General features: G+C 43.8%; 1 protein-coding gene across 22 annotated transcripts in view; it reads left to right on the top strand.

Moving 5' to 3' along the window:
• DLG2 (discs large MAGUK scaffold protein 2) overlaps positions 1 to 27,876 on the top strand; it is a 921,944-nt gene that overhangs the window by 272,780 nt on the left and 621,288 nt on the right. For 3 of the 22 annotated variants that reach the window (XM_082219060.1, XM_082219064.1, XM_082219059.1), the window contains exon 1: positions 22,333 to 22,700. The exons of 16 other annotated variants lie outside the window; for them this stretch is intronic. In XM_082219060.1, the coding sequence (XP_082075186.1) occupies positions 22,659 to 22,700 (42 nt within the window). In that variant the 5' untranslated portion in view covers positions 22,333 to 22,658. Of the gene's footprint in view, positions 1 to 22,332; positions 22,701 to 27,876 lie in introns of those variants that run through there. 3 more of the 22 variants (XM_082219070.1, XM_082219065.1, XM_082219063.1) reach the window with 1 other exon arrangement.

The raw sequence follows: 27,876 nt of genomic DNA, 5'->3' as shown, positions 1-27,876 counted from the left end.
CTTTGACTGCGAATCATTAGAAGGACTCTAACTATCCTATCTGTCATTTAGTCGTGAGTATGTAAGTCAGTTAGATTCCACAATGTTGTTTTTTTCCTTGCTTGTAACTTACTAAAGATGTGCCTGCTTTTTAGCATGTTTTCTTATGTTCTTTTAAAATAAATTTTAAAGAAAGAAACTGTTTGGTTTGTGTGCCTTTCCGGGGGAAAAGCTAATTCCTAGCCTTACGCTCTGGACGTGCTCTACCGTAGAATTTCTGTCTGCAAGTCTGTGGATACAACTTGTGGAGTGGGGGTAACCAGCAATAACGGGGCACAGCCTTCTCCCTGGGTTGTGGCTCTGGGTTCCCTGGGATAAATGGAGTGGTGGCAGCCTTACCGGTGTTATTTTGTCCTGGTTCTGAAAAAGTAAACGTGTCTGCCAGCCCTGCCCTAGAGGACCTGGTCTGGCCGGAGAGCAAAGACAGGTGAGGGAGGGGCGAGAGGCTGGAGGCAGTTTACCACACATGGGTTGTTGTTTGTTTAAATTGAAAACCACCCCCTGCAAGCAGAAAGTTAGCCCATTGAGTTTGTCCTGCTTTTCAGTCCAGAGGGAGGTTCTTTTTTTAAATGCAATAGAATGTTAGAAATGGTATTTCCCACCTGCTGTCTGAAGAGGTGCAATCAATTCAACCACCTCGTTTTACTACAGGCCTTGATCTGTTGATGAGGCACCAACGATGAAGCCACACAGATTATCCTGTCCCTTTCCTTATTCTTGTAAGAATCATCCCAGCAGGGCAGAAGACTAACTCCGGGGCAGAGTATCATCAAATCTTGTGCCTCCTGATCAGGTCAGGTAAAAAGCAACAACAGTTCTTGCCAGAAATGTTTATTTTTGTTGTTGCTTATTTTGGTCTCTTGTGACGCAGGGCCCTGGGGGGAAAAAAGGCTGACATTGCTGCCTGCAATCTCCCTTTCTTCTCTGTGCATGGAGCAAACATCCTGATGGTTTATCCCCTTCCCTCCCTTTTTTCTTTTTAAAGGAGTGAATCATTGCGGCGGATCCTCCCCTCTCCTACACTGCAAAGGGAATGCTAACTTTTTAAATTCTCCAGCCAGCTTCCAGCTGTTAGCAGGTGTCTGTGGCCTTTCACAGATTTCGAGCGACAGCAAAACATTGTGGGCAAGTGGCCTTTTGAAATTCGCCACCCTATTTGTGGGTGGGGAAATTCCAGCAAGTTTTTCCATGGGGAGGAGAAATGCAACAGTTTATTTCCCTTTCTCCAAGGCTTATACAGTCATACCTTGGGATGAATACGCTTCAGTTTAAATATTTTTGGGTTGTGCTTTGTGGTGACCCGAAAGTACAGTGGTGCCTCGCAAGACGAAATTAATCCGTTCCACGAGTCTCTTCGTCTTGCGGTTTTTTCGTCTTGTGAAGCATGGCTATTAGCGGCTTAGCGGCTATTAGTGGCTTAGCGGCTTTAAGAAAAAGGAAACAAACTCTCAAGAACTCACAAGACATTTTGTCTTGCAAAGCAAGCCCATAGGGAATTTCGTCTTGCGGAACGACTCAAAAAACGGAAAACTCTTTCGTCTAGCGAGTTTTTCGCCTTGCGAGGCATTCGTCTTGCGGGGCACCACTGTAACAGAGCGCATTACTTCCAGGTTTCACCGCTCGTGCATGTGCAGACGCTCAAAATGACATCACGTGCATGCGCGGAAGCCGTGAAACACGAACCGCACATGTGCAGACGCGCAGTCACGTCTTACGTTCGCTTCAAGATGCGAATGGGGCTCTGGAATGGATCCCGTTCGCATCCAGAGGTACCACTGTATTGCATTTGGCTGTTGTTGCAAGTGCAGCAGCCGTAGGAACTGCGCTGAAAGCCTGGCAGCCATAACACTGAGTTCAATAGCATTGAGTGGAGGCTCAATGGAAGGCATAGAATAATATAAGTGTAGAACTGGAAGGATCCCACAGGATCACCTAGTCCAAACCATACATTATATCTAGTCCAATGCTATATGTATTGAACTATACCTAGTCCCACTATTGTGTATTGAAATTTGCATTTCTCTCAATTTTTGCAGTGCAGTTTCCTAGCCAGGTAACCTGCACAAAAATGCAAACGTGAAGGAAAAAAAATGCGAACACTGGTGAAAGTCGCATATAAAAATGCATTATTTTGGGGGAAGTTGCTTGCAAAAAAAGAAAAGGTGCATATGAAATCAGGCCACTGGTTCATGTAGCTCAGTACTGTCTGCTTTGAGTGGCAGCTGCTCTCCATGGTTTCAGGCAGAGGTCCCTCCTAGCCCAACCTGGGAATGCTGGGATCGAACCGTGGATCTTCTGCAGACAGAGGGGATGCTCTGTCACTGAACTACGGCCCTTCTCCCTGGAGAGGAGTGAGCTGTGAATTCCTAGGTTTAAGTCTCACCTCACTTAATGGAACTTTTCAGTGACAGATGAGCCATTGTGGTGTAGTGGTTAAGAGCGGTGGACTCGTAATCTGGTGAACCGGGTTCGCGTCTCCGCTTCTCCACATGCAGCTGCTAGTCACACTTCTCTGAAGTCTCTCAGCCCCACTCACCTCACAGAGTGTTTGTTGTGGGGGAGGAAGGGAAAGGAGAATGTTAGCCGCTTTGAGACTCCTTAAAGGGAGTGAACGGCGGGATATCAAATCCAAACTTTTCTTCTTCTTCTACCCTCAGGCTTCCATCTGCAAAATGGGAACAATAACAGCGTTGTGGTACGGATTACTAAGATAATGCCTATGAATCACTTGGAACACTCAAAAGTGTCATATAAATGTTTCTCCCTCTGCCTGTTATTGTACTGCAGCAGTGTGGGTGCCTTTTCACATGGCAAACTTAATTTCTGTGGAACAATTTCCCATCTGGTTCCACTGATTTCAGCCACACCGTTGTAAACTTCTTACACACCCACGCACAACACACACTCTCACTGACAATTCTGTTTTGTTTCACCCATTTTAAAACACACCATGCGCTGAGCATCCTGATATAGGCATGCTAGCGAGGCCTGGATTCATTTTATCATAGTGTTGATTTTTTGTTTTTTATTTAAGAGCCCATGTCCCAGCCTCATGTTTTGACTGTTAGGAGAAGTGGACATGCTATCATTTCCCTGGTTCTTGGTGTGAAAACATAACCCCACAACATAGCACCAAAGCATCTCCATTAGTTACCATGGAGACACAATTTCACTAAGAGGAATTACGTACATTAACAACAGCTTTTGTCTCAGTGGCGGAAGAATCAGAGATCCTAAGTGTATCTATTCAGAGGTAAAGCCCACTGAGCAGAGTGGAACCTTTTGCCAGGCAAGTGTACGTGGTGGTGATGGCCAATGGCCAGATGTTCATTTATATAGTAAATTTATGTATGAAATTTGTATCCAACTCTTTCTCGCAAAGGAGCCCAGGGCGACAAACATCAGAAAGTTAAAACAAAGTAACAGATTTAAAACACTTTAGAAACCAACTAAAAACATCCCAAAGCAATTTTTTTAAAACCATCTAAACACCTAAAAGGGACACCTGTGGGTTAAACCACAGAGCCTAGGACTTGCCAATCAGAAGGTTGGCGGTTCGAATCCCTGCGACGGGGTGAGCTCCCGTCGCTCGGTCCCTGCTCCTGCCAACCTAGCAGTTCGAAAGCACGTCAAAGTGCAAGTAGATAAATAGGTACCACTCCAGCAGGAAGGTAAACGGCATTTCTGTGTGCTGTTCTGGTTTGCCAGAAGCGGCTTAGTCATGCTGGCCACATGACCCGGAATCTGTACGCCGGCCCCCTCAGCCAATAAAGTGAGATGAGTGCCGCAACCCCAGAGTCGGCCACGACTAGACCTAATGGTCAGGGGTCCCTTTACCTTTACCTTTAAACACCTAAAAGCATTAAAAAAGCAAACACACCGTTGCCAATCTGAAGGGTGCCATGGCCAGTCTCTTTCAACCATCAAATGCTTGGGTGAACAGGGATGTTTTTACCGAAATTTCTCCTGAAAGTCAGTAATGATTGGGAGAGATGCACCACATCAAGGAAGGCATTCCACCAACAGTGAACCACTACCAAGAAGGCCCTGTCATGGGTCAATGGCAATTGGGCAGCAGCTGGAAGCAGCACTTTCCTGGTTGCCTTACATCTGCCACAGTCAAGGATGATGGTAGTAGGTGTCCCCAAGATCTGGAGGTTCAGAGCCATGCTGGCTACCTGAGAAAAGCATCTGTTCCTCCAGCGCAGCCACCTCCCTCCACTAGTTCAATTGCAGTATAGGATTGCTCTGTTAAGCCCCTGCTTTATCTCTCCCATTGAAATCAAGGCGTCTGGAAAGCACTTCATTTAGCGAGGATCACACCCACCATGTACTGTCCTGTGTTGAATTGAAGAGCCAGAGTGGGGGGTAAGGTGGAGCGATCACTAATGAAAGAATACATAGGTGACTAAAATCTCCTGGTTTTATTCTACGGACATAAAACACTACAGATTTATCCTGCCCATCCGCAGCTCCTCTGGAAATTGGCAAAAAAATAACTACCGATGTCAAGACTTTATGTGGCTCAATAAAATGATTGTGAATTAACAAGTCGTTCCCTCGCTTTATGGACTGTAGATCTGAGGCAGACCCCTTAAAAAGTGTAAGATCCATATTTCCATAGAAACAAAAGCAACAGCCTGCTCACATTCTTATGCACCAGTACTTACAATTACATAACAAGATCTCTTCCATTCTTTCTGAAAGATTAATTAGGGTGTTGGTTCTTGTCCTCCCTCACCCCACCTGCACCCCCTTGCAATGGGGGTTTATTTTATCAAGGGAAGGGGAGAATCAAGTTTTCTGAAAGCCTGGCAGCAAATTGACTTCCCCCCGCTTTTGGTAAAGAGTGGCTGGGAGAAAGCTTTTACACCCCACAGACTGAATATTTTAGTCTTTCTGAAATTGCTTGGAGAACCTGGACAGTTCTCCTCCACCCCACTTCTCAACAGAAAATACACTAATAATCCATTTTAATATATCAAGGTAAGTGCCCAGGTCCAGAGAGGGCTTATGGTTCCCTAGGCATGCCCTGAGCTCTTCCAGAGTTCATCTCCACACATACTTCTACGTGCTTTATGTGTTGGCACATTCTTTGAACTCCTGAGAACCTCTTGGTGTGAAGCAACTGTGAAGAGGAAGGTGGCGGAAGATTATTACTTTCATGACCTGATTGTCTGGGCTTCCTAGTGGCATCTGCTTTCCTACTCTGCAGAAAGAGGATGGGAATTTTGCTCTGATCTAGAAGGGGTCAAAGTTAAACCTTAGTCTCAGAATCATAGACCCACAGAGTTGGAAGGGACCATGAGGGTCATCTAGGCCAACTCCCTGCAATGCAGGAATATTTTTGCCCAACATGGGGCTCAAACCCACAACCCCGAGATTAAGAGCCTCCAGACAGCATCTTAAAAAGCAGAGACATCACCTTGCCAACAAAGGTCCATATAGTTAAAGCTATGGTTTTCCCAGTAGTGATGTATGGAAGTGAGAGCTGGACCATAAAGAAGGCTGATTGCTGACGAATTGATGCTTTTGAATTATGGTGCTGGAGGAGACTCTTGAGAGTCCCATGGACTGCAAGAAGACCAAACCGATCCATTCTTAAGGAAATCAGCCCTGAGTGCTCACTGTAAGGATAGATCCTGAAGCTGAGGCTCCAATACTTTGGCCACCTCATGAGAAGAGAAGACTCCCTGGAAAAGACCCTGATGTTGGGAAAGATGGAGGGCACAAGGAGAAGGGGACGACAGAGGACGAGATGGTTGGACAGTGTTCTCGAAGCTACCAGCATGAGTTTGACCAAACTGCGGGAGGCAGTGGAAGACAGGAGGGCCTGGCATGCTCTGGTCCATGGGGTCACGAAGAGTCGGACATGACTAAACGACTAAACAACAACAAGAAGCTCTACCAACTGAGCTACACCGCCACCCCAAGACTGGTCCAGTGTGCTAATATGCTAGAGAGGAAGCATCCAGAACCAGTGATGTACTGGAAAGCATGTCAGACTAGGACCTGGGAGACCAGAGTTCTAATCCATGAAGATCACACATCTTGGGCTGTCTCTCAGCCTGACCTACCTCTCAGGGTGGTTGTGAGGATAAAATGGGGGGGGGGAGGAGAATCTTGTATGCCACTTTGAGGTCCTTGGAGGAAAGATGGGATATAAATAGAATAAATAAGTACGCAGGCAAGCAGGTAAGTCAGATTAACTTCTGCACGAAAAAGAGTTTCTTGAATCAAACCAAGTTGCAAATCTGGGCTTTTAAGAGGCAGAAACAATTTAGTGAATCTCTCCCCCCCCCATTCTTTCTCTCCTGCTTTATTTAGTTGTGGATCTTGTGCCTGAGTGGTCTTATCACATTGTAGTTCTGAAATGCTGCCCGCAAAGACTCAATTCATAAAGAATACATACATTTTAAATTGAGAAGAAATTGCTTCTAAGGAAATTGCATGCCTTTTACTCCAAATATCCCATCAAACGCTTCCCCCTTCCCACATCACAAAGAATACAAACCATTTAAAGAGCAACATGATCCAGAAATGGGTGTTAAGTGCTTGACAGAGGAATGCAGTATTTACTGTATTCAGAAAGGGGTGAGAGTTGAAAGAAAGAAAACATAAAGAAGACAAGCTGCAAAAAGGATGGCATTCATTATTTGCTGGTCTTCAAAAATGCAACAGCGGGTGGGGAGATGGATTTGCCATAGCAACCTTTGCATTATAATGATAGCATGTCAGCGACGCCTCTGTATATCACAACAGATAGAAGATGTGTAAATAATTTATCCAGCCGGCCTCTGTTAAAATTCAAGATCAACTAAGTTCACAACATGTTCCAAATACTTTGGCCATTGTGGTTTCCATTGCTTCCTTCACAGTTTGCAGGGGTGGGGGTGGGAAAAGCTCTTAGTCTAATCCACAACTAGGTTAAGACTGCAAAATTATATACAGTTACTCCGTTAATTTCATGGAACTCGACGAGTCTTTTTTCTGGGTAAAGATGTATAGTATTTTGCTGCAAATTGCAATATATGGATTGAAGCTCTTTTTGCGCTAGAAACAAGTAGGGATGGGGAGATAAATTAAGTTTGGTTTTCATTTTAATATGAACTTGCCCAGTATGCACTTCTTGAAACAGTATGCAAATTGAAACACTGTGATCTTTCAAAATACACACTTCTTTGAATTTTGCAATTTTTCTCCAACCCAGCAATATGTACAATAATGCGCATCCTGGAGGAAAGTGTGCATAACAATAGATGCATTAATGAAAATAACATACAAATGTTCATTTTCATAAGGAAGATGCATGAAAAAATGAGTATGTTACAGAAAGTTGCATACAAAAATGTGTATATTGGGAGAAATTTGTATTAACTTGCTGATGAATTTTCATGGGGGTTCCCCCCACCCACTTGCAAGCTAATGCAGAAATGTGGACAACTGAACTGAAAAGACTGGATAAACCAGAAACAGAGACAAACTGAAACAGATCAGTTCATCCATCTCTAGTGACCAGTAAAGTAGGAGACATGAATCTATGTCCAGAGGAGCCCTAGGTTAGCAGAGCCCTCCTGCTCCTTTATATGTTGTGTCAAATTCTCAGTTGCTACCCGATATGCATAGAGCTCCCATCCTGAACATATGTATGGTCCCATTTCCTGTCTTTCAAATTCCTCCTCAAAACGTATCTTTTGTTTGATGTGTTCTACAAGCTATGGCTTTGGTCCTCATTCCCAACTATAAAAGGTAAAGGGACCCCTGACCATTAGGTCCAGTCGTGACCGACTCTGGAGTTGCGGCGCTCAACTCACTTTATTGGCTGAGGGAGCCGGCGTACAGTTTCCGGGTCATGTGGCCAGCATGACTAAGCCGCTTCTGGAGAACCAGAGCAGCGCACGGAAACGCTGTTTACCTTCCCGCTGGAGAGGTACCTATTTATCTACTTGCACTTTGAGGTGCTTTCGAACTGCTAGGTTGGCAGGAGCTGGGACAGAGCAATGGGAGCTCACTTCATCGCGGGGATTCGAACCGCCAACCTTCTGATCGGCAAGTCCTAGGCTCTGTGGTTTAACCCATAGCACCACCCACGTCCCTTATTCCCAACTATAGCAAAGCTCTAAATACATGGAGTTGCATTTCCCTTCCTTCCTTCCTTCCTTCCTTCCTTCCTTCCTTCCTTCCTTCCTTCCCTTCTTTCTCTGTCTTAGATTATCTAGTTAGGGTTTGGGGACCTATTTTACCAGTGTAACTCTGTACTTGTGTGTAGAAGAAGAGAAAGACTAGCACCATACAGCATACAACAATTTCTCAGCAGAGCCACCTCAAAAACCCCATCATCCCTGGCCATTGGATATGCTGACTGATGTGCTTGGGATGATGACATGCTCTGAAATGGGTAAAACACGCAGGTATTGAGCTTGTCACTTGTGATGAACTACCTATTCAGGCAACAGCATGCATGGAGAGTTGTCCCCAGATGAGCCTAGATGTTATTCAAGAAGCACTGAAAATATTACAGAAGGCAGCAATAGAATCTGAAAACATGTTGAGGTTGTTTATTATGATCTGGTCCATGTATAAACCTGCCCCGCAAATGCAGGCTGAAGGAGACCAGCTTTTGACATTGTTTCCATTTGGACCATTTCTTATTCAAGTGGGATATTTTGGTTCACGAACATCCTGCTGCTCCCCCTGAAAGAGGCAGAGTGCGAGTGTTCACAGAGAACATTGAGGGTTTTTTGAAGTGTTTAGCAGAAGCAGCCTAAGGCAGTTGCCTCACTCTGCTGAATGGTAGCGCCGGCCTTGCATACGCCTCTGGAAATGTTAGAAGTGCAACAAATTATTGCTGTATTTCCTGCTTCCATTTTCCACCACCATTTGGAAATTTTGTAGGTGTTGCCTTGAGTAGAGTAGAGTTTCTTTTTTGAAGTTACAGTTTGGTAACAAATCAGTCAAATATCTTTAATACGGTCAATGACCAGGAAACAATTTATAAAATATGACATTAAGAGTAATATTGTGCTAGAAGTAGCAGTAAAAATATGGCCAATTCTCAGAGTTGGTGCTTATATTTATGACCAGGTTTCGAGTTTTAAGTTTTTAAAATTCAGTTCAGGAGTCGCTACTGTTTAATATCGTTCCTTCGATGTTTACAGTTTGGACTCCTTTGTAGACACCATTGCTCGTCTTATTCTTGTTGCAATGTAACAGTACTTTGCCACGGACCTGTTAATTTCGGGCTCTTTGTCAGCTAAGAGGTGTCTGATATAGGTGTCGTCTGTGCTACGAGGTATTTTCCTCAGAATCGGTTCGATCAGCTCTTTTCTTGAGTCTCGATATAATGGGCAGTATAAGATGACATGCCCAATGGTTTCGATTTCATTGCTGTTATAGGGACATAATCTTTGTTCGATCGGTATTTTATTGTATCTTCCCTCTAGAAGACCTGAAGGGAGAGCGTTGAAGCGGGCCCTGGAAAATGCCCATCGGTGTTTAGCGTTGTCTAGAACTTAGAGATAGTTTGCTAGATGGGGCCTTTGGGAATTGTATAGAAGTTTATAAGTTATCGGAAGTTGGTTAAAGTCATTTTGGGTGGTAACAAATCAGTACAGTGTTACCTCAGATTAAGATTAAGAACTTAATTTGTTCTGGAGGTCTGTTCTTAACCTGAAACTGTTCTTAACCTGAGGTATCACTTTAGCTAATGGGGCCTCCCACTGCCGCCGCACGATTTCTGTTCTCATCCTGAAGCAAAGTTCTTAACCCGAGGTACTATTTCTGGGTTAGCGAGGTCTGTAACCTGAAGTGTCTTTAACCTGAAGCATCTGTAACCTGAGGTACCACTGTATTGTGGTCCCTATCTCCATCCTCTCACAACGAGCCTGTGAGGTACATTAGTCTGAGATTAAGTGATGGGCCAAGCTCACCCAGTGAGCAAGGATTTGTGGATCTCTCTGGTGAAAGTTCAATACTTCTAAACATGACTTTGCCTTAGCTCTGACTATGCTCAGTATTTCTATGACATAGAATACTTCATTACATTTTTGCTACAATTCTGTTTGTGGCTATTACTCTGGAGTGTACTTCATAGCAGCGCTAGAATGGCGAAGACCAAATGACAATGACATCAAAATTGAATTGTTTAAAATCTGTTTCAGTGAGATTCTTTGGGCATGAGAAGCACCTGGTCTTATCATGCGCCCGCCGAACCTCATTTGTATAGCTAGAGGCTATCCATTTTGCTAAAGTCAGAAAAAACAGTTGGTGAAGCAGAGTGTAGTATAGTAGTTAATGGGTCAGAACAGGACCAGAGATATCTAGTTCAAATCCCCATGAAACTCCAACAAGGACTCCCTCTCATTGTGAGGATATTGTGTTATATATTTATTGCATTTTCATGGGGTGGAATCGAACATCACACTCTTCCGATTGTTCTGTCTGTACTAGCATTTCAGCTTAACAGATGGACTGACACCCCCCATGTGCTTTTCAGGGGGTGGGGGCTCTCCCAACCCCCCAAGACAATTTTGGGGAGCACAGAGGGAGAAGGGGGGAAAGCCTAATTGTGCAAGTGGGAGTTCTTGCATAGGGTTTCTGCTGATGGGGTTGGTTAAGTGAATCCCACCCATCCTGTATACCACCGAGGCCTGCTATGAGAGGAAGGATGGCATACAAATGAAATAATAAAAGGGGAAAAAATGCTTTCTTAAACCATGTTAGACGAAGGCAGGAGAAAAATGCAATCCATCACTAAAATGTGGTCTCCATTTCCTGCTTTCCACTTGTTCCCTGAATGTGATTATACATCTGCTGTCATCAGAAACGGGAAGGTTAAACCTTACACGACAATGTTGAATTCTTTGATCGTTGCCTGAGCTTGGAGACACCAACACTTATGTACAACAAAAACATCTGTTATTGGAGAATACATCTGGGTATTGGAGAGTGCAAGGTGAATGAAGTGAGTTTTCTGGTGCTTAGCAAAATGTTTGTACTGCAAGACCAAGAGAAATTTGAAAAAGACATCTTCAGGACCCATCAGTCTTCTTCCTTTTGAGAGAGTGCTGGAGAAGCACTTAGGAGGAATCAACATTACAGTGAAGTGTAAACATGCAGAAAAGAGTCAACAGGGAGATATTTTCAATTTGTCATTCTGGATTTTTGGCTGTTTGATCTCTGTGCATTCCATGTTGAATTGATCTGGCCTGCACCTCTGGGACTAATGAGTGGAATGAAACTTAGCTATCTGACAACTTTCAAACATCCCAGTTGTTCTAGCGCAGTTCTCGGCTTAATAAATAAACATCATAACATGCATTAAAAATGCTCATTTTGAGAGACGGAGTGTTTTAGAAACCTGACGTGGAAACGGGTTGCGATAGACTTACGGAGAAACATACGTGTAATAGACTAATTCATTCATTCCTACTTGCCAGCATGGCTGGAAGGCAGAGAAGGGCCATAGCTCAGTGGTATTGCATCTGCCTCACATGCAGAAGGTCCCAGGTTCAATCCCCAGGTAGGCTGGGAAACCCTGGCCTCAAACCCTGGAGAGCCAGTCCTATTCAGTCTGTACAATACTGAGCTAGGTGCAGGGACAGATTTAGGGCAATGCAAGCAGTGTGGTCACGCTGGGTTTGCAGCCAAAAAGGGCACCTTCTCAAAGCCAGGTGAGGGCTTGCCTGGCTTTGGAAAGGAGGCGTGAGGGCTCTGGTAGGGTCCTAGAGTCCTCTTGTCTCCTTCCCAGTCAAGCACTTACCAGGGATTTGGGTAGGAGGGCTCTAGGACTCTGCCAGAACCTCAAGCCTCCTCCCCAAAGCCCAGCTTAAGCTGATGCTGCAAAGGGCTGTGGGGATGGCATCAAATGGCCTTGCGCAGAACAGCATATTAGCAAGGTAATATGCTTGGTAAATAAGAGGTATGCCAGGCAGCTTCCTGTGTCCCTATGGCACAGAGTGATAATCAGCTGGTAGTCAACTGACTTGGGGAAGAGCAGTATCCAGATGGGACACATATGATCATCTTAGCAGCTGAACAGATGAAAAGAACAATGAAGAAATTATGTCTGTGTCACCAGACAAAGAGTTATGACAACTGACAAATATTACCATTGAGAATCATAACACACTATCACTATTATTATTATTATTAAAAGTTCTGCAGAACCAGCATGATACAGTGGTACCTCGGGTTACATACGCTTCAGGTTACAGACTACGCTAACCCAGAAATAGTGCTTCAGGTTAAGAACTTTGCTTCAGGATGAGAACAGAAATCGTGCTCTGGCGGCACAGCAGCAGGAAGCCCCATTAGCTAAAGTGGTGCTTCAGGTTAAGAACAGTTTCAGGTTAAGTACGGACCTCCGGAACGAATTGAGTACTTAACCTGAGGTACCACTGTACAGCCAAAGTTATGCTTTAAGTCAATATTGGCTTCAATGGGAGAATTAAGGAAGTGCTCCGCTTGGAGTGGTTCACATCGAATCAGCATCCTTAACAAAGGCCAGATACTTTCCACTGCAACATCTGCCCTGACTGGTGAAAGCTGCTTTTCAAGTATCCAGACATGACACCTACCATGCAGTTAATAAGATTATAAAATAAAAAATATGTACAGTGGTGCCCCGCAAGACGAATGCCTCGCAAGATGGAAAATTCGCTAGACGAAAGAGTTTTCCGTTTTGGAGGTGCTTCGCAAAACAAATTTCCTATGGGCTTGCTTCGCAAGACGACAATGTCTTGCGAGTTCCTGCTGTTTTTTTCCCCCTTCCCCCCTTTTTCTAAGCTGCTAAGCCGCTTATCAGCTGATCCGATCAGCAGATAAGCCGCTAAAAGCCGCTAATAGCGCTAATCTGTTAATCCGTCAATGGGCTTGCTTTGCAAGACGAAAAAACCGCTAGACGAAGAGAATCACAGAACGGATTCTTTTTGTCTTGCGAGGCACCAGTGTATAGGTATTGTGAAGCTGCCTTATAGTCAGTGCTTTTTTCCCTAAAAAAATGTTTAGGGGTACTCTCATTCCATCTGAGACTTGGGAAACACCATGACAGGAAATGAGGCTGCCATTGGGGGTAGAAACAGAACTGATTATTCACCGTGCGAGAGAAGAAACTATTTTTTTTTTTTTTAGTTTCTTCTTCTATTAGATTCACAAAATGTTTAGGGGTATGCATACCCCTGTCTCCCCCCCCCCCCGAAAAAAGCACTGCTTATAGCAAATCTGGACATTGGTTTTTATAGTAGCCCAGTGTTTCCCAAACTTGGGTCTCCAGCTGTTTTTGGACTACAATTCCCATCAGCCGTGACTGCTGGTCTTGCTATCTAGGGACAATGGGAGTTGTAGTCCAAAAACAGCTGGAGACCCAAGTTTGGAAAACACTGATTTAGCCCAATACAGTTATGGCTAGTCCTGGAAAGAAGTCAGTTGCGGGAAGTGGGTGTTTGTAGAAGCTTTTCACCTCCAAGCTACTTTCTTTCCTCCCCCCACATTTCACATTTCCATCTGTGCAAGTGACCATTTGCTTCAGACCTGATGTTTATTTCTCATCTTTATACTGCAGCCTTCTGCAGTCCCATGTTAACCTGCAGGTGTATTTCTGCGAGGGGTGTGCGTTTAAAGGTTTTTGTTTTTTTAAAAAAATATTTTTTATTGATCAATTTCCACATAACAAATTAACAGACCATATAATCACATACATTATCCCCCGCAGGACTTCCCTCAGCTCCTCTCCCTGATTTCTCTTCAATATTTTCTCTGCATATTATAAAATTGTACATATCCTTACATATCTATCCATCATATTATCAACCAATAAATTTGTGTGTGTTTATTCAAAACCTGCCAAGGAGTCTAGTTCATTTTGTTGTCTTTTTAAATATTTTGTAAAAAGTTCCCATTCCTCCATGAAGTCACAGTTGCCCTTGTCTTGCAATTTGTAGGTCTCAATTTGGCCAGTTCTGCATTATTCATCAATTTCTCTTGCCACTGTTCTTTCATTGGGATTTCCTCATTCTTCCATCCCTGTGCTATCAAGACTCTTGCCGCTGTTGTAGCATACATAAATAAATTCTTTGTTTTCCTTGGCAGGTTTAATGGTTTTTTTAAATTTCCTCTTCTCCCTCCAGTTTGGTTTATACCTAACATAGGGTTTTTTTATTGTTTAGTAGTGACATGTTCTCTACGGAGAAGCTCAGTCCTTCTCTTAGGTCCAGAAAAGGAATAAGCCCTGAGGGCTTTCTGTTGCTTTGCTATTTCCAGCAAGCGTAGCAGATCCGGTCCCTGCGGTGGACTCTAATCTGCCGGAGGCAGTCAAAATAATGAACCACATGTGATCATGGTCAGGGTGACTCTGGTTCTTTTGAAAGTATGTCTTTTCTTTGGGGGCAGGAACAGTGATGCCTTAAAAATAAAACTGCTTTCTGAATAGTCTGCCTTAACATTTAGGTTTGAGGAACTTTTGTTGTCCTGCAGGGAATTCAGATATATTCTTCATTTCTATGCATATCCTGAGAGATCCAGCCATAGTCTAGAATCCCTGGAAAATACTAAATGTGGCTTCTGGTTGGATTTCCATGGATGTTGGGCAAAGATATGGATAACAAAGCTGTTTATATTCTACGTGGGACAGGCCTGTGTAACTTATCATTCCCTCAAGCCTAATGCAGCTCACTAGTTTTGTCTTGTGTGACTGGAATGATAGGATTGTAGAGTCGGAAGGAATCACAGAAATCATCTAGTCCAAACCCTTGCAATGCAGGAATCTTTTGCCCAGTTTAGGGCTCGAGTCTTATATCACTCTCATATAACATCATTCCTAGCCCGACTGCACCGACTGCCAATTAGTTTCAAGGGTCAATTCAAAGTGCTGGTTTTGACCTGTTCAGGCTTAAACGGCTCAGGACTGAAATTCCCCAAGGGCCATATGAACCAACTCACCCTTCGTTCATCGCCCAAGCCCCTTCTTCGTGTGCCCCCTCCGTGGGAGGCTCAGAGGGTGGCAGCAGGAGAAGAGGCCTTTTCTGTGGTGGGGCCCCACTTGTGGAATGCTCTGCCAGGGAGGCTCACCTGGCGGTTTTGTTACATATATTTAGGCACCAGGCAAAAACATTCCTCTTCTCCTAAGCCTTTGACTAATTAAACAATATATGGCCTTTTAAATTATGGTTTTGTTTGCTATTATGCGTCCTCATTTTGTACTTTTGTGCTGTAAACCACACTGTGATCTTCACATGAAGGGTGCTATACAAATTTCAACAACAACAACATGTAGATCAATTTCATATAGGTAACTACAGTCATACCTTGGGTTACAGACGCTTCAGGTCTCATTTTTTCGGGTTACGGACGCGTTGAAACCTGGAAGTACCAGAACGGTCGCGCATGCGCAGAAGCACTAAATGTGCAGAAGTGCCGAATTGCAACCCGCATGTGCACAGACACGCCACTGCGGGTTGTGAACACTGCGGGTTGTGAATGTGTCTCCTGCATGGATCACGTTCGCAACCCGAGCGTCCACTGTATTTCAGATCCAGTGCAGATACTGACTTGGATAGCAATCTCCACGTAAAAGACTTCTTGCAAAATCAAGGTATTCATAGAATCATAGAATAGAATCATAGAATCATAGAGTTGGAAGAGACCACAAGGGCCATCGAGTCCAACCCCCTGCCAAGCAGGAAACACCATCAGAGCACTCCTGACATATGGTTGTCAAGCCTCTGCTTAAAGACCTCCAAAGCAGGAGACTCCACCACACTCCTTGGCAGCAAATTCCACTGTCGAACAGCTCTTACTGTCAGGAAGTTCTTCCTAATGTTTAGGTGGAATCTTCTTTCTTGTAGTTTGGATCCATTGCTCCGTGTCCGCTTCTCTGGAGCAGCAGAAAACAACCTTTCTCCGAATTGCAACCCGCATGTGGATGCTGGAAAGACCTTAGAAATGGAGCTTGCCTTATATGTAACGAGGGGGGGGGGCGCATCCAAAAGGTTCAGGCAACCACACTAAGGGTTGGTTTCCTGCATCGTATGGAACAGACCACTTGAAGTGATGCAGGAGACCCTCTATGGTAGTTAAAACTTTATTACATGCCCTTTTCATTTCGTTTTAGCTCAGGCAAAATTATGGGGCTTGCTTAAAAGATAAAGGGACCCCTGACCATTAGGTCCAGTCGTGGCCGACTCTGGGGTTGCAGTACTCATCTCGCTTTATTGGCCGAGGGAGCCGGCGTACAGCTTCCGGGTCATGTGGCCAGCATGACTAAGCCGCTTCTGGTGAACCAGAGCAGTGCACAGAAATGCCGTTTACCTTCCTGCCAGAGCGGCACCTATTTATCTACTTGCACTTTGACGTGCTTTCGAACTGCTAGGTTGGCAGGAGGGGGCTTGCTTATATCAGAGCATATGCTCTTAAAATGAAAGCTATAAAATAATTTTATATTTGAAGCTCATTTATGTTCCCCCTTGTTTTTGAACAAAATATATATGTGACCAACCACATTGTAGATGCAACTTACCAGATAAATCTTGCTGTAGGAGACTTTGGGAGACTTTGCCATCCCAGATCCTCTATTTTACATGTCAAAACGTACCACTAAAGTAGGGTGCACGGTCAAAGCAAATTTGGCAACTGAAAGTGGTGTTCACCTGCAATAGACTGTTTAAGGCTGCTGAATTATTCACAATGTGTATTGAACATTATCCTGTTTAGAAGTTTGTTTATCTTGATGTTTGGCAACTGAAAGTGCCTGCCAGTATTAGGCTGCTAAGCTGTATTCGCCATCCTTGTTTTGTGTTCAGAAGCTGTTTTATGCCATGGCTATTTTGCATCTAGAGATAGTTTTTTAGGAAAAAAAATGCCACTGTACCACTGTACAGGTGCGGGAGGTTGTCTTGTCTTTTCATATACTGTATTTTAGTCCTGAGTGTTTTATTCCTGAGTGTTCTTTGTCTGGCTGCATCTGCTGGGGCCATCATCATGCATGGAAGACCATTTACTGTATTTTTATAATATAATAAATAATATAATATAATATAATATAATATAATATAATATAATATAATATAATATAATATAATAATATAGTATAAAATATAATATAATATTTTTATCCTACACTTTCTCCAAGGAGCTCAAGGCAGGACCCATTGCTTCCCACCTGCAAACACCTATTTTATCCTTGCCACACTCCTGGGGTGAATCTGGGAGAGAGTGGACTGGCTTGGAGTAGTCCAAGGTCACTCTACCTGCTGAGCCACGACTGGATCCTAGACCTCTCTCTTTCATTTTCTACTGCTTCAACTCTGAGCCCTGCACCACACAGGCTCTGCAATAACTTATCATTCACCAGGCCAGGAATTAGATCTCGAAATGCGGCCCCCAATCCTTTCTGCCTGGCCCTTGGTACTCTCCCTAGGCCTCACCCCATATGCACCCTCCTCAGTTGTTTTTGTCTAGTTGGAATGTGTTCTTGAACTGTGACAATGCTTCTGGCTTGCCTGGATGAGGGATGAGGGTGTGTTTCTGGAAACAGCGGACTATTGCACTGCTTGAATTGGATCTATTGCACAAATGTGAGAGTAACATAGTTGTTCCATCCAAACGTCAAAGGAGAATGAATGCAGTTTGAGTTTTGACTTGCAAAAGCAATAATTCCCTTCCCCCCAGAAAACAGCAGCATAGAAGTATATGGCGCCATGCATGCTTCAATCAGATCCCTGAGATTTCTTGACTAAGAATTTTCTAGGACATGATTTGTTTGTTTCTTAATGGAACAGTTGGCAGCATCAGCCAGAACAACTGTTTTCTCGAAGCCGCTGCTCTGTCATACTGAAGCCATTTCCTCGAGAACCCCTTCTCTATCTTTGTGTGACACTTTCCTTCTTTAGACCTGAGATATATTATGGCTCTCTGTTATTTTCTCACATCTTTACTGCATCAGACTTGTATTTTTCAGACAACTAGCTGGAAGCGATGTTGAAAAGGTCTAAAAAACCAACAACCCACTCAAAAACTTTCTGCCAAAACACCACATTTGGTGTCATTTAGGCCTGCCCAAAATATTTACCTTTCTCTCTCTTTTTTGCAATTGGGAGTAGCATTTTGATAGGGATAAATTGTTCATGATTGTGTGAGTGTTAACTTTTTTCTTTGAACTTCTTTGTGTCTCCCAGCAAAGACAGCTAGGCTGCTATTTCCTAAGTGCTCCTCCAACCCCTGTGGCAGCCTCTGCTTCTTCCTATTACAGACTTCCCCAATTGCCTGCTTTCTGGGTACTTTGGTCTGCAGTTGCCACCAGCCCTAGGCAGCATAACTTGGTGTGGCTATATTTGTTGCTTGTAATGCTTAACAAAAAATATTTAAGCAAACGAAAAACAGTCCTCCTTTGAAGTTTGCACTTGTTTGAATTTTGCAATTGCAGTTATCCCACCAAGTAATATGTACGCTATGGTAAAGCGTTCATATACATTTGTGTATTAGTGAAGATAACATACAAAAATGCATTGTGTTAGGAAAAGATGTAGCAGCAAAAGGAGAAATGGGCACTAAAATGCTGATTAATTTTAATGGGGACGTTTTTTAGAGTTGCAAACTGATGTGGGGATGTGGAGAACTTGGCTTAAGGATTGAAAAAAATGAGAAACAAAAATTGACAGTGGCCGAATTTGGTCCCTCAAACTTAAAGGTGCTGACCTTTAAAGCCCTAAATGGCCTCAGTCCAGTATATCTGAAGGAGCGTCTCCACCCTCATCTTTCAGCCCAGACACTGAGGTCCAGCTCCGAGGGCCTTCTGGCGGTTCCCTCACTGCGAGAAGCCAGATTACAGGGAACCAGGCAGAGGGCCTTCTCAGTAGTGGCGCCCGCCCTGTGGAACGCCCTCCCACCAGATGTCAAAGAGAAAAACAACTACCAGACTTTTAGAAGACATCTGAAGGCAGCCCTGTTTAGGGAAACTTTTAATGTTTAACAGACCACTGTATTTTAATAGTTTGTTGGAAGCCGCACAGGGTGGCTGGGGAGACCCAGCCAGATGGGTGGGGTATAAATAATAAATTATTATTATTATTATTATTATTATTATTATTATTATTATTATTATTATTATCATCATCAGTGATGCCCTATGCAACACTAAAATATGGCATCCCCTGCATCTTGCACTCTGTTCTACAGCATTGTTGTGGCGCCCCCTGCAGTGCTGTGCCCAGTACAGCCAACCCACTTGCACTACCCTGAAACCCCCTCTGCCACCCCTAACCAGGATGTGCATAGACTTCCCCCCATGCTGTCTGAATGCATGAACATGGAGTTTGGGTGACCAGGGGTGGCCCACTCCATTTCTCCGCCTGAGGGAATGTGCCATCCCTCACGAAAGCCTTGCTTACCAGGGTCATATGGCTGATGTGGCTTGTGGCAAGCAGGGGCACCCACAGGGTGCCACCCTGTGGAATTCAGCTGCCTGAGGCAGCTGCTTCAGTCTGCCTCGCAGGTGGGCCAGCACTGCGTGTGACCATGATTTGTTTGCCCTCATCCAATCTAAAACTGCCTGCAGACATCATCTCGGGATTTCCAGAGCTTCCCCCAGGATTAGAAGATGGAAAGGAGAGATGGGGATGCCTGTCATCTACATATTAATGGGCTGAAGTGTCAGAGGGCTACTGCCAGTGGTTTCATGTAGCTATTAAACGGTAACTAGAGCAGAGACTGAGAGCAAGTGAGGGCAAATGAGGGCTTCCTGCAGTGGGCGGCCACTAGCAACATTAAAAGCCCAGGAACATCAACAAAAGGGCTGCAGTGACCACTAATCCTTTACTTGCTAAAAGTTGTAAGAAGAAGAAGAAGTGAGAATTCAAGCTCTCCATTCAAGCTGTAAGAGCTTCTCATTAGCACCCACGTGGATTTTCCCCCTAATGAAAGACAGCAGTACATATTAAGTAGTTGCTACAATGTACAGTATAGGCAACTTGCTAGCTTTAAACACGATTTGTTTACCCATCCCTGTTAAAAATGCACGACCAATGCTGAGCTAAGAATAGTTCCTCCTTTGGGACTGACATTTTCTGAGTGGAAAAATCATCGGGGGGGGGGGGAGAAGGTGGCTGTTCCTATTTCTCCTCCTTCCTCCTTCTGCCTTTCCCTTTCTAGTTACTTTTCCATTCCTTTACATACAGACAGACAGACTTTCCCTTCCTCAGCCTTCTCGCCGCCTCTTATGAATTTGCAGAGGTTGGTGCAAAAGCTCCTCATTTTAAAGAAATCCTAAAAGCCACTGGCAGATATTATGCTTATCCTACACAATTTGCTGGGTGCTGATAGGAAAGGCTGGAGCCAAACATTACCACTTTAATTTTCTTGAAATATGTGCTGCAATGGGTTGGTAAGAAATCATTCCCCAACCCCCTTCCCCAACTTAATTTCTGAAGACAGCTGCAAAATCCACCGTGCATATTAGTAGTTTCTGGCTATCTGTAAGGAGTTGTTCCACCGTGTGCAGTGGGTATATTGCGCTGGACTTTGGATGAATTATTTCCCCTGTCCAAGAAACTGTAGTGGCTGACATGAGAGTGACAGCAGTGGGGTCCATGGGAGTTTTCTGTTTCATAGAATCATAGCATTGTAGATCTAGAGGGAACCACGAGGGTCATTTAGTCCAACCCCCTGCAATACATGATTTTTTTTTTGCCCAACATGGGGTTCGAACCCATGACCTCGAGATTAAGAGTCTCATGCTTTACCAACTGCGCTATCCTGGCCTGCTTCTCACTGAATTGTTAAGCCTGTGTCTGGGCTATGGATGGGGGAGAAATTCAATTCAGTTCGCATTCAAAGGTGACACTGTCCAACATTGGCTTTCCAAAACAGTACATGTACCAAAACGCAGCAGTCCTTTGAAATGCACACTCCTTCAAATTCTGCTGTGCGTTTCTCCAACCAAGTCATATACTGGACATAAAAATGCATATACCTGTGAAAATAGTTTTCAAAATGCATTATATTAGGGAATTTGCTTTGCCAAAATGTGTGCGTGGCACAAAATTGCATGCAAACGTGTAAATTAGGAGAAATTTGCAATGCAATGCTGATAAATTTTCACGAGGACTATTTTATTGTTATTGTTCTTAAATCACAATCTGACACAGAAATTTAACAGTGGCAAAATGAGAAACTGAGAGAAACTCAAATTGATTGATTCGCCTATCCCTCGTATGGGATGTACCATTTTTTTCTAGCTGGGTGCTCGTGTGACTGAATGCTCCTTATTTCCAAAACGATTTCCTGCACATTGACCCCTCATATCAGGAAATCTGACACCCTAATTGTCAATATGCAGTTGGGTTGTAGTTTTTTTGAATGTAAGGCTGAACACTAAATCATGAGCTCCCACTGATGGTCAGAAGTGGTAGAACCCGCTCAACAGATTTACTAACTCAATGAGAACTAGGCTGCTGCGCATACTTGTGAATGGAGGTTTTTGCTTCTTGGTTGGGCTGTGGCATTAATTTCCAGGCGTATATTTGGACATGACCAATTCAGAATTGTGGGTGCCAGAACGCGAGAGTATAACCCAGCCCTGAATTCGGCATGTTCACAGCTTCCCCCATCATTTCTCGAGGCGTATAAAGTGCCTCCACCGTTTAAAAGCCATCAGTGTCAGTGAGCTATCTTGGAATCGCTTCCTCCACGACAACCCCCACCAGTATTTCATAACCAGCCTTTCTGCTCATCTTGCTGGAGGAGAGGGAGCAAATAGGTTGGGATCTACTCTTCCTTCCCTGTTTCCAAAACAGATTAGCACCGGGGTGGGTGGGGGGAATGAACTTGTGTGTCCGGAGAAGCATTCTTAAGTCAGCCCGGCGCTGTCCCTAATCAGACGCTGTATTTGTAAGTAGAACATGTTGAATCTGTCATGGGTGATGATGACGTTGCCGCTGTTAAGAGAGACGCTGCATCTTGAGCAAGGCGAGACGGAAACATTGCAGACTGCAACCTCAGAATAGAAAGGAGGTCCCTATTGTCTCTCTCTCTCTCCCCCCACCCCAACATCTAACACTGATTGCATTTGTGAAACATTTCAAAACAAACAAAACCTCAAAGACGTTGGGAAGTATAAGCGACTCAGCTGGTTACAATTTTAAATCCTCACCTTTCCCCCCACCCTCCCTGGGCAAGATTCTTCTTTTTTCTTCCTCCACCTCCTCCTCCTCTTCCTCCTCCTCTTCCAACCTCCCCCCCCCCCGGCATCGCTTCACTCCTGGATTCTTTTTCACCGGTTTTTTAAAATGCTGGGATGCAAAGCAACTGAGGTCTCTCTCTCAAGTTGCAGCTGCCGAAATCTCTCCTAATTGCCTTTGCTGGGCATGATGCTCTGTAGAGGCAGGGAAGAGGAGACGTGTAGCTTTCATTCAGTGCCTTCAAGACATGTCTTTCCTGTAGTCAGCGGGGAGCAAAAAAAAAGGGGGGGAAAGCCCAGAGATCAATGCATTTGAAACTGACAGAGAGAACGAATGCTTCTTAGTAGCACATGCTGAGGATTGCGTGTGTGTGTGTTAGTGTGGTTGTGTGTGTGGTTTGTGCAGAGCAGAGGAGCTGCGTCCTGGTCCATATGGTCCTTGCTTACTGCAATGTTTTTTGCATGTTACTGTGCACTCCGGACTAACGTGAAGGTAAGAGGAGACGAGACGGCAATCCTGGAAGGACTGTGCATCTTTCTTTCTTTTCCTTCCTTCCTTCCTTCTTTTTTTTCCCCCTTTGACAAACCAAACCAGCTGCAGAAAATGTCTACCTTTTGTGTTGCTTGGTACTTTAGAAATTGCTGCTCGAACAGGCATATCATTACAGGTGGTTGTGCGGGATTTATTTTTTATTGTGTCTGCGCGGCTTAATTGGAGAAGCATGCCGTTAATGTTTTCACAGCGTAGTGACCTTCTCCGTGTGACGGTTTGTAGTTCGGGTTTGACTCTTGCACCGGCAGAATAACAGGCTAGCTTGGTGTGTGTGTGTGGCTTTTTTCTGTTTTAAGGGGGGCTGTTCTCTTTCGTAAAGGTCCCAGTAGGCCACGGATGAGGCTCCTGTTTTATGCCAGTTTGCTGCTTTGGGTTTAAGGCGAAGAAATCAGAATTCATTCAGCTTTGCTTCCTTCGTGCCTCCGGTGCTATGAGCTTGCTTGTTTTCTTGCTGATGATCTGTCTGGAAAAACCAGAGATCTGTCTGCTGTAGCTAGACTCTTGCGCCAGTCTGTTTCTAGCTTGTCACGAAATGCATACGAGCCAAATGCTGAAATGTGTCCGGCAATACGAGCAATATGTTGAGGTGGTGGTGGGGACTGCCTGGCCCCCCAATGCTTAAGAAAGAAATCCTTTTGGCTTCCTCGGTCACTTTGATCAGGCTTTTGACATCCACATTCTGTTGGCTTTTCTTCATTAACCTCCCCCCAACCCAACAACTTCCAACACAAAAGTTGCTGAATATTTTTCCTTGTCCCCAACCGAGGGCAAGCCAAGCTGAAGGGATGGGTGACACAGCGCTCTGCCGTAAGACGAGGAAGTGGGCCAGCCAGCAATTGGGAATAGAGTTGCATAATTTAAATGAATTACCGTCTTCTGTCAACCTATTGGGGAAGTATTGCTGCTGTTCTGGGACAGTGTGGTGGGGGTCTCACATTAAAAAAAGGTAGAAACTCAGTAGGGAGGGGGGAGATGGATAAAGGATGTTTATTCCGTTGTTTAAGAGAAAGTTTTGTTTTCTGACTGTATGGATGGCAAAGCTACTATCGCTAGTTTAGTGAGGCTAATGTAGTCATAATATAGCTTTCGTCAATGGACATTTAGGAGATGTAAATGCAACCTTCAACCAAACGGTACAGTTTGAAGTTCAGGATAACAGAGTCTTCATTCCAGCCACCCCACTTTTCTGGTTTACATCCCTGCCCCCCCCAAACCACAATCAATTGCATTCTGTGGCTAATGAGCATGCTCGGTTCTCATTGGGCTGTTGTTGTGGTGGTGTGGGTGTTGGTTTCTTTTGAGTTGTCTTGAGGATTGTTTTCCCCTGCTTATTCCCCCCTCTTGCGTGTGGGTGGTACCATTTTGGCTACATGAACGCCGGCACTCACAGCCTGGACATCAGAAAGAGAAGGAATGAAATGTTACATTGAGTGTCTGGAATGTGGTGAATGCTGTCAATCTCAGGCAAGTTCCATGAATGCTTAAAAACTCAAGAGACAGACCTCTGAAGTTTAACTGTCTCCTGAATGCGGCTGACAGCATTCACTGGCATATGTCCAAGAAGTTGGGGGAACGTCTCTTTTTTTCGAGACATCCGTGAAACGCAGCAGTTTGGGGCATTCGCTGAAATACAGTCTGTTAATGCAAGTTGGCAGGTTTGGGGATTGTATGCAATCCCATAAAGGAGCAGGTAATGTGTATGAATTAATGGCACCAACAGGGGATTTTGCAGTTTACCCGGGCAATATGCGTAATTTCCAAGTGATGCCAGAAAATGTGAATTGATTACAGATGTTTACATTGATTGATTACATTGACAGGGTAATATGCATTGCCTCTCCAGGAATTCTGTACAAAAGAAGACTGTGTGCATTGACTGACCATTGATTTCCCTTGGTCCACTCTACCAGTAACATTAATACACCATGTAAATTAATATTAATGTGTTCATAAATCCCTTGTTCAAGTATATTAATATTAATGTGTATTTAAATCCCTTGCTATTTCCCCTTGGCTTTATCTGAACATATACAATTGCCATTATTTTTATGGACACTCCACATTCGCTTTACTTTGAGTATACCTATATATATGTGCATATATGACTTCTGTAAGTTTTTTATTACTTTTAGTGAAAATAAAGGGCACATTCACTCAAGTCTGATAAGGACAATGCCTTGTATGTTACTGCAAATGTCAGAAACTTGTTGAATGTTGACATTGGTTGGTGAGAGTATACAAATCCCAGCAGGAAATTACAGAGCTGAATTTTTTAACATAACTTATTTCTGAAGTTTTATACCTGTGGTACTGTACACAATGGAGATTGGCTTTGCAATTTATTGGTAAAAGTTCAGATATTTTCTTTGACTTTTCTGTACTGCTTCTTCAAATTGCTGGTAAGTGTCAACTTTCACCAAATTTCTGACATTTACTGCAGCATAGAAATATTAAAAACCAGAGAGGTGTATACATCATAGATATCTCTAAATTAGGGGGAGGAGTGAGAGTGATTAATGCATGGAATTAATTATTAAAGCTTGGAATTCTAAATAAAAAATGAACTGGCCTTTTATAAATACAGTCAGGACTGCTGCAGGTTTACCTTACAATTTTGCAACTTAACATTTTGCCACTTTATAGTTAAAATTTATTAATCCCTTTTATATTTTCAATCAGTTTCCAGAACTTGCAGCTGTGGGTAAACCAGTTAGTATTGCCCCCTGGTTTCTCATCCTCCTCTTTCTGAGTCAGCCACGCTTGGGGCAGAGATGGGGAACCCTCCAGATGTTGTTGGACTTCAGCTCCTATCAGCCTGGACCAGCATGGCCAGGGCTGAAGGATGAAGGGAGCTGTAGTACAGCAACATCTGGAGGGCCACAGGTTCCCTCATCTCCGGCTTAGGGGATGCAATTTTACGTTCTGGGATTCCTTGATGCTTGTCAGATTTAACACAGCCTGCATTAGGGAATCCTGGTGCACTCTTGCTCCCTCCCATGGAATGATGTCATTGCTGTTACAGTGGCAGAAAGGAGATGAATTTATGCGACTCAGGGATTCCCTGCTCTAAAGGGTGAAGAGTTGTGGATGTAGCCAATGGGGTGGTTTAAACTATGATTGCAAAATCCAGCGTAGCTTGCTTCACATGCCTTGGCACGTGGTTTGTGGAAACCCTAGCTTAAAGAGTGATCTCAGATGTATATAATTTTCTTTTAGACGGCCTGATCGCCTTTTCTTCTTAAATAAATTTATCTTACGGTATTTCATTAACACCAGACCTTCCAGTTTCATCTCCCAAAAGGAAGAAGAAGGATAATTTATGCTTTGCATATTGGCAATCCATTTGAGGGAGGAGGAAACTGTTCTGGGACCTGATTAGGTCAAAACCATGCTGTACATTTACAATGTTCGTGTTACTTGTTCATAGTTTATGCGTGGGTTTGCTATTTTTTGGGGGGTATAGTGTTGAAATGCCTTTGGCTGGAATGTTTACTAAACAAAATGGTATGGGGAAAGTCCTGTAGAGATCCGTGGGTCACACACCATCTTTCTTTTCACGTGCCTAGGATGATGTGATGAGAACCTCTTTCACAAGACGGTTATTACTAAGTTGAAGGCAACATTAGCTGATTTGAGGCAGAGGTAGTTGTATGCTCACATGTTAAATGAGTCTTGTTGTGAATGTTTTAGCATGCCTCCATCAGCTTCCCCCAACCCAGTGCCTTCCAGATGTTTTAGACTATAACTTCCATTGGCCCTGATGGACCTTGCAAGCTGGGGCTGATGGGTGCTGGCGTCCGACAACAGCAACCGAGGTTGGGGACATCAAGACCATGACATGACATGCCTTGGAAAATCTTTGTGGACTTCACCAGGACATTTTGTGCTGGATTTAGGACTCTCTGAAGCATTAGCGGGACCAAGTACACATGTGCAGATCAATAAGTTACAATTCAGGTCACCTTTGAGGGGGGAAAATAAAAGGCAACGAGATCTCGACCTGTGGTAAGGAGTTTATGTGAGTGTAACCCTGATTGTATCAGGGCTCAATTTGTGATCTCAAGGTGTGATTTTTTTGTTTGTTTGTATAAAATCCCATGGATGTAGCAATCAAAAGGAATTATATGCTGATCCTTAACATAGCTTCCCATCTCCTGTCATCCCCCCTTTCTCAGGAAATGATATTTCATTCAATAGAGAACTGCCAAATTTGCCTTGAAATACACATCTTTTCTGGCAAAAATGGGTGGCAGCTCTGCTTTTTATTTAAATAAAACTGATCAGCCACTTTTCCATCCCTGAAGAGAGAAGAATAGCCTTTGGGTTATCCTTGGGGTGGCTGACTGCGGTGGCAGTGATTGCTGCTTACACATACAATAATTCCTGTTTTATTCTCCTGCCGCAGAAAATTGCTTATTTAAACAGGGTTTAGTAAAAGGTGCCCCCTGCTTTCACTCCTCCTAAGACATACTATACCAAGCTTATGTTGAAGGCTGGCATTGTTGTTAATTAGATTGGCACAGAGTGATCCTGGCTACCTGTTGTCTGTCTTTCCCCCCTTTTTCATTCTCTCACTCAGTGTTTGGGATAACTGTTAATAGCTATGAATAAACAATAGGAAATTATATTGCAACTGAAAGCTTTTAAAGGCCAGCACGCACTTCTGAGCACAGGAAACAAAGCAAAAGTTAGACCCTTCAGCAGCTCTTAGTCACCTAGCTTTTCCTGCTAGCGGCATATGTGTGTGAGGGGGAAAATACATTCCTGTATTTGTGATTGTGTTTTGCCTTCTGCTTTCCTTTTGTATTGCAGGACATCGGTTTTGGAGTCCTTGAGGACCATTAGCATGTACAATCTTCCTGCTTGCATTTGCTTCTCTTTCTAATTTGCTCATGAGTAAGACCTGCAGTTTTGCATGTCCCCACTCAGTCCATATAGAACAGGTCCACATTTGAGTGCAAAATTGTGCTCCGTTTGTAATGAATGGAGGGCCATCAAAGGCAAAAGGAAAGCTTCCTTGAGCTGAACATTTATGTGTTCTAGCCCTTCTTCTTCCAGAAGCCTCTTCTTTGGTGATCACTCGTAGCTGAGTAAGATTATCATCCATAAACACAGT

This window comes from Podarcis vaucheri (assembly GCF_965113315.1).
Source record: "Podarcis vaucheri genome assembly, chromosome: 4".
Lineage (NCBI taxonomy): Eukaryota > Metazoa > Chordata > Lepidosauria > Squamata > Lacertidae > Podarcis > Podarcis vaucheri.
Note: the sequence above shows the minus strand (reverse complement) of the source record. Positions and strands in the feature narration are given on the sequence as shown.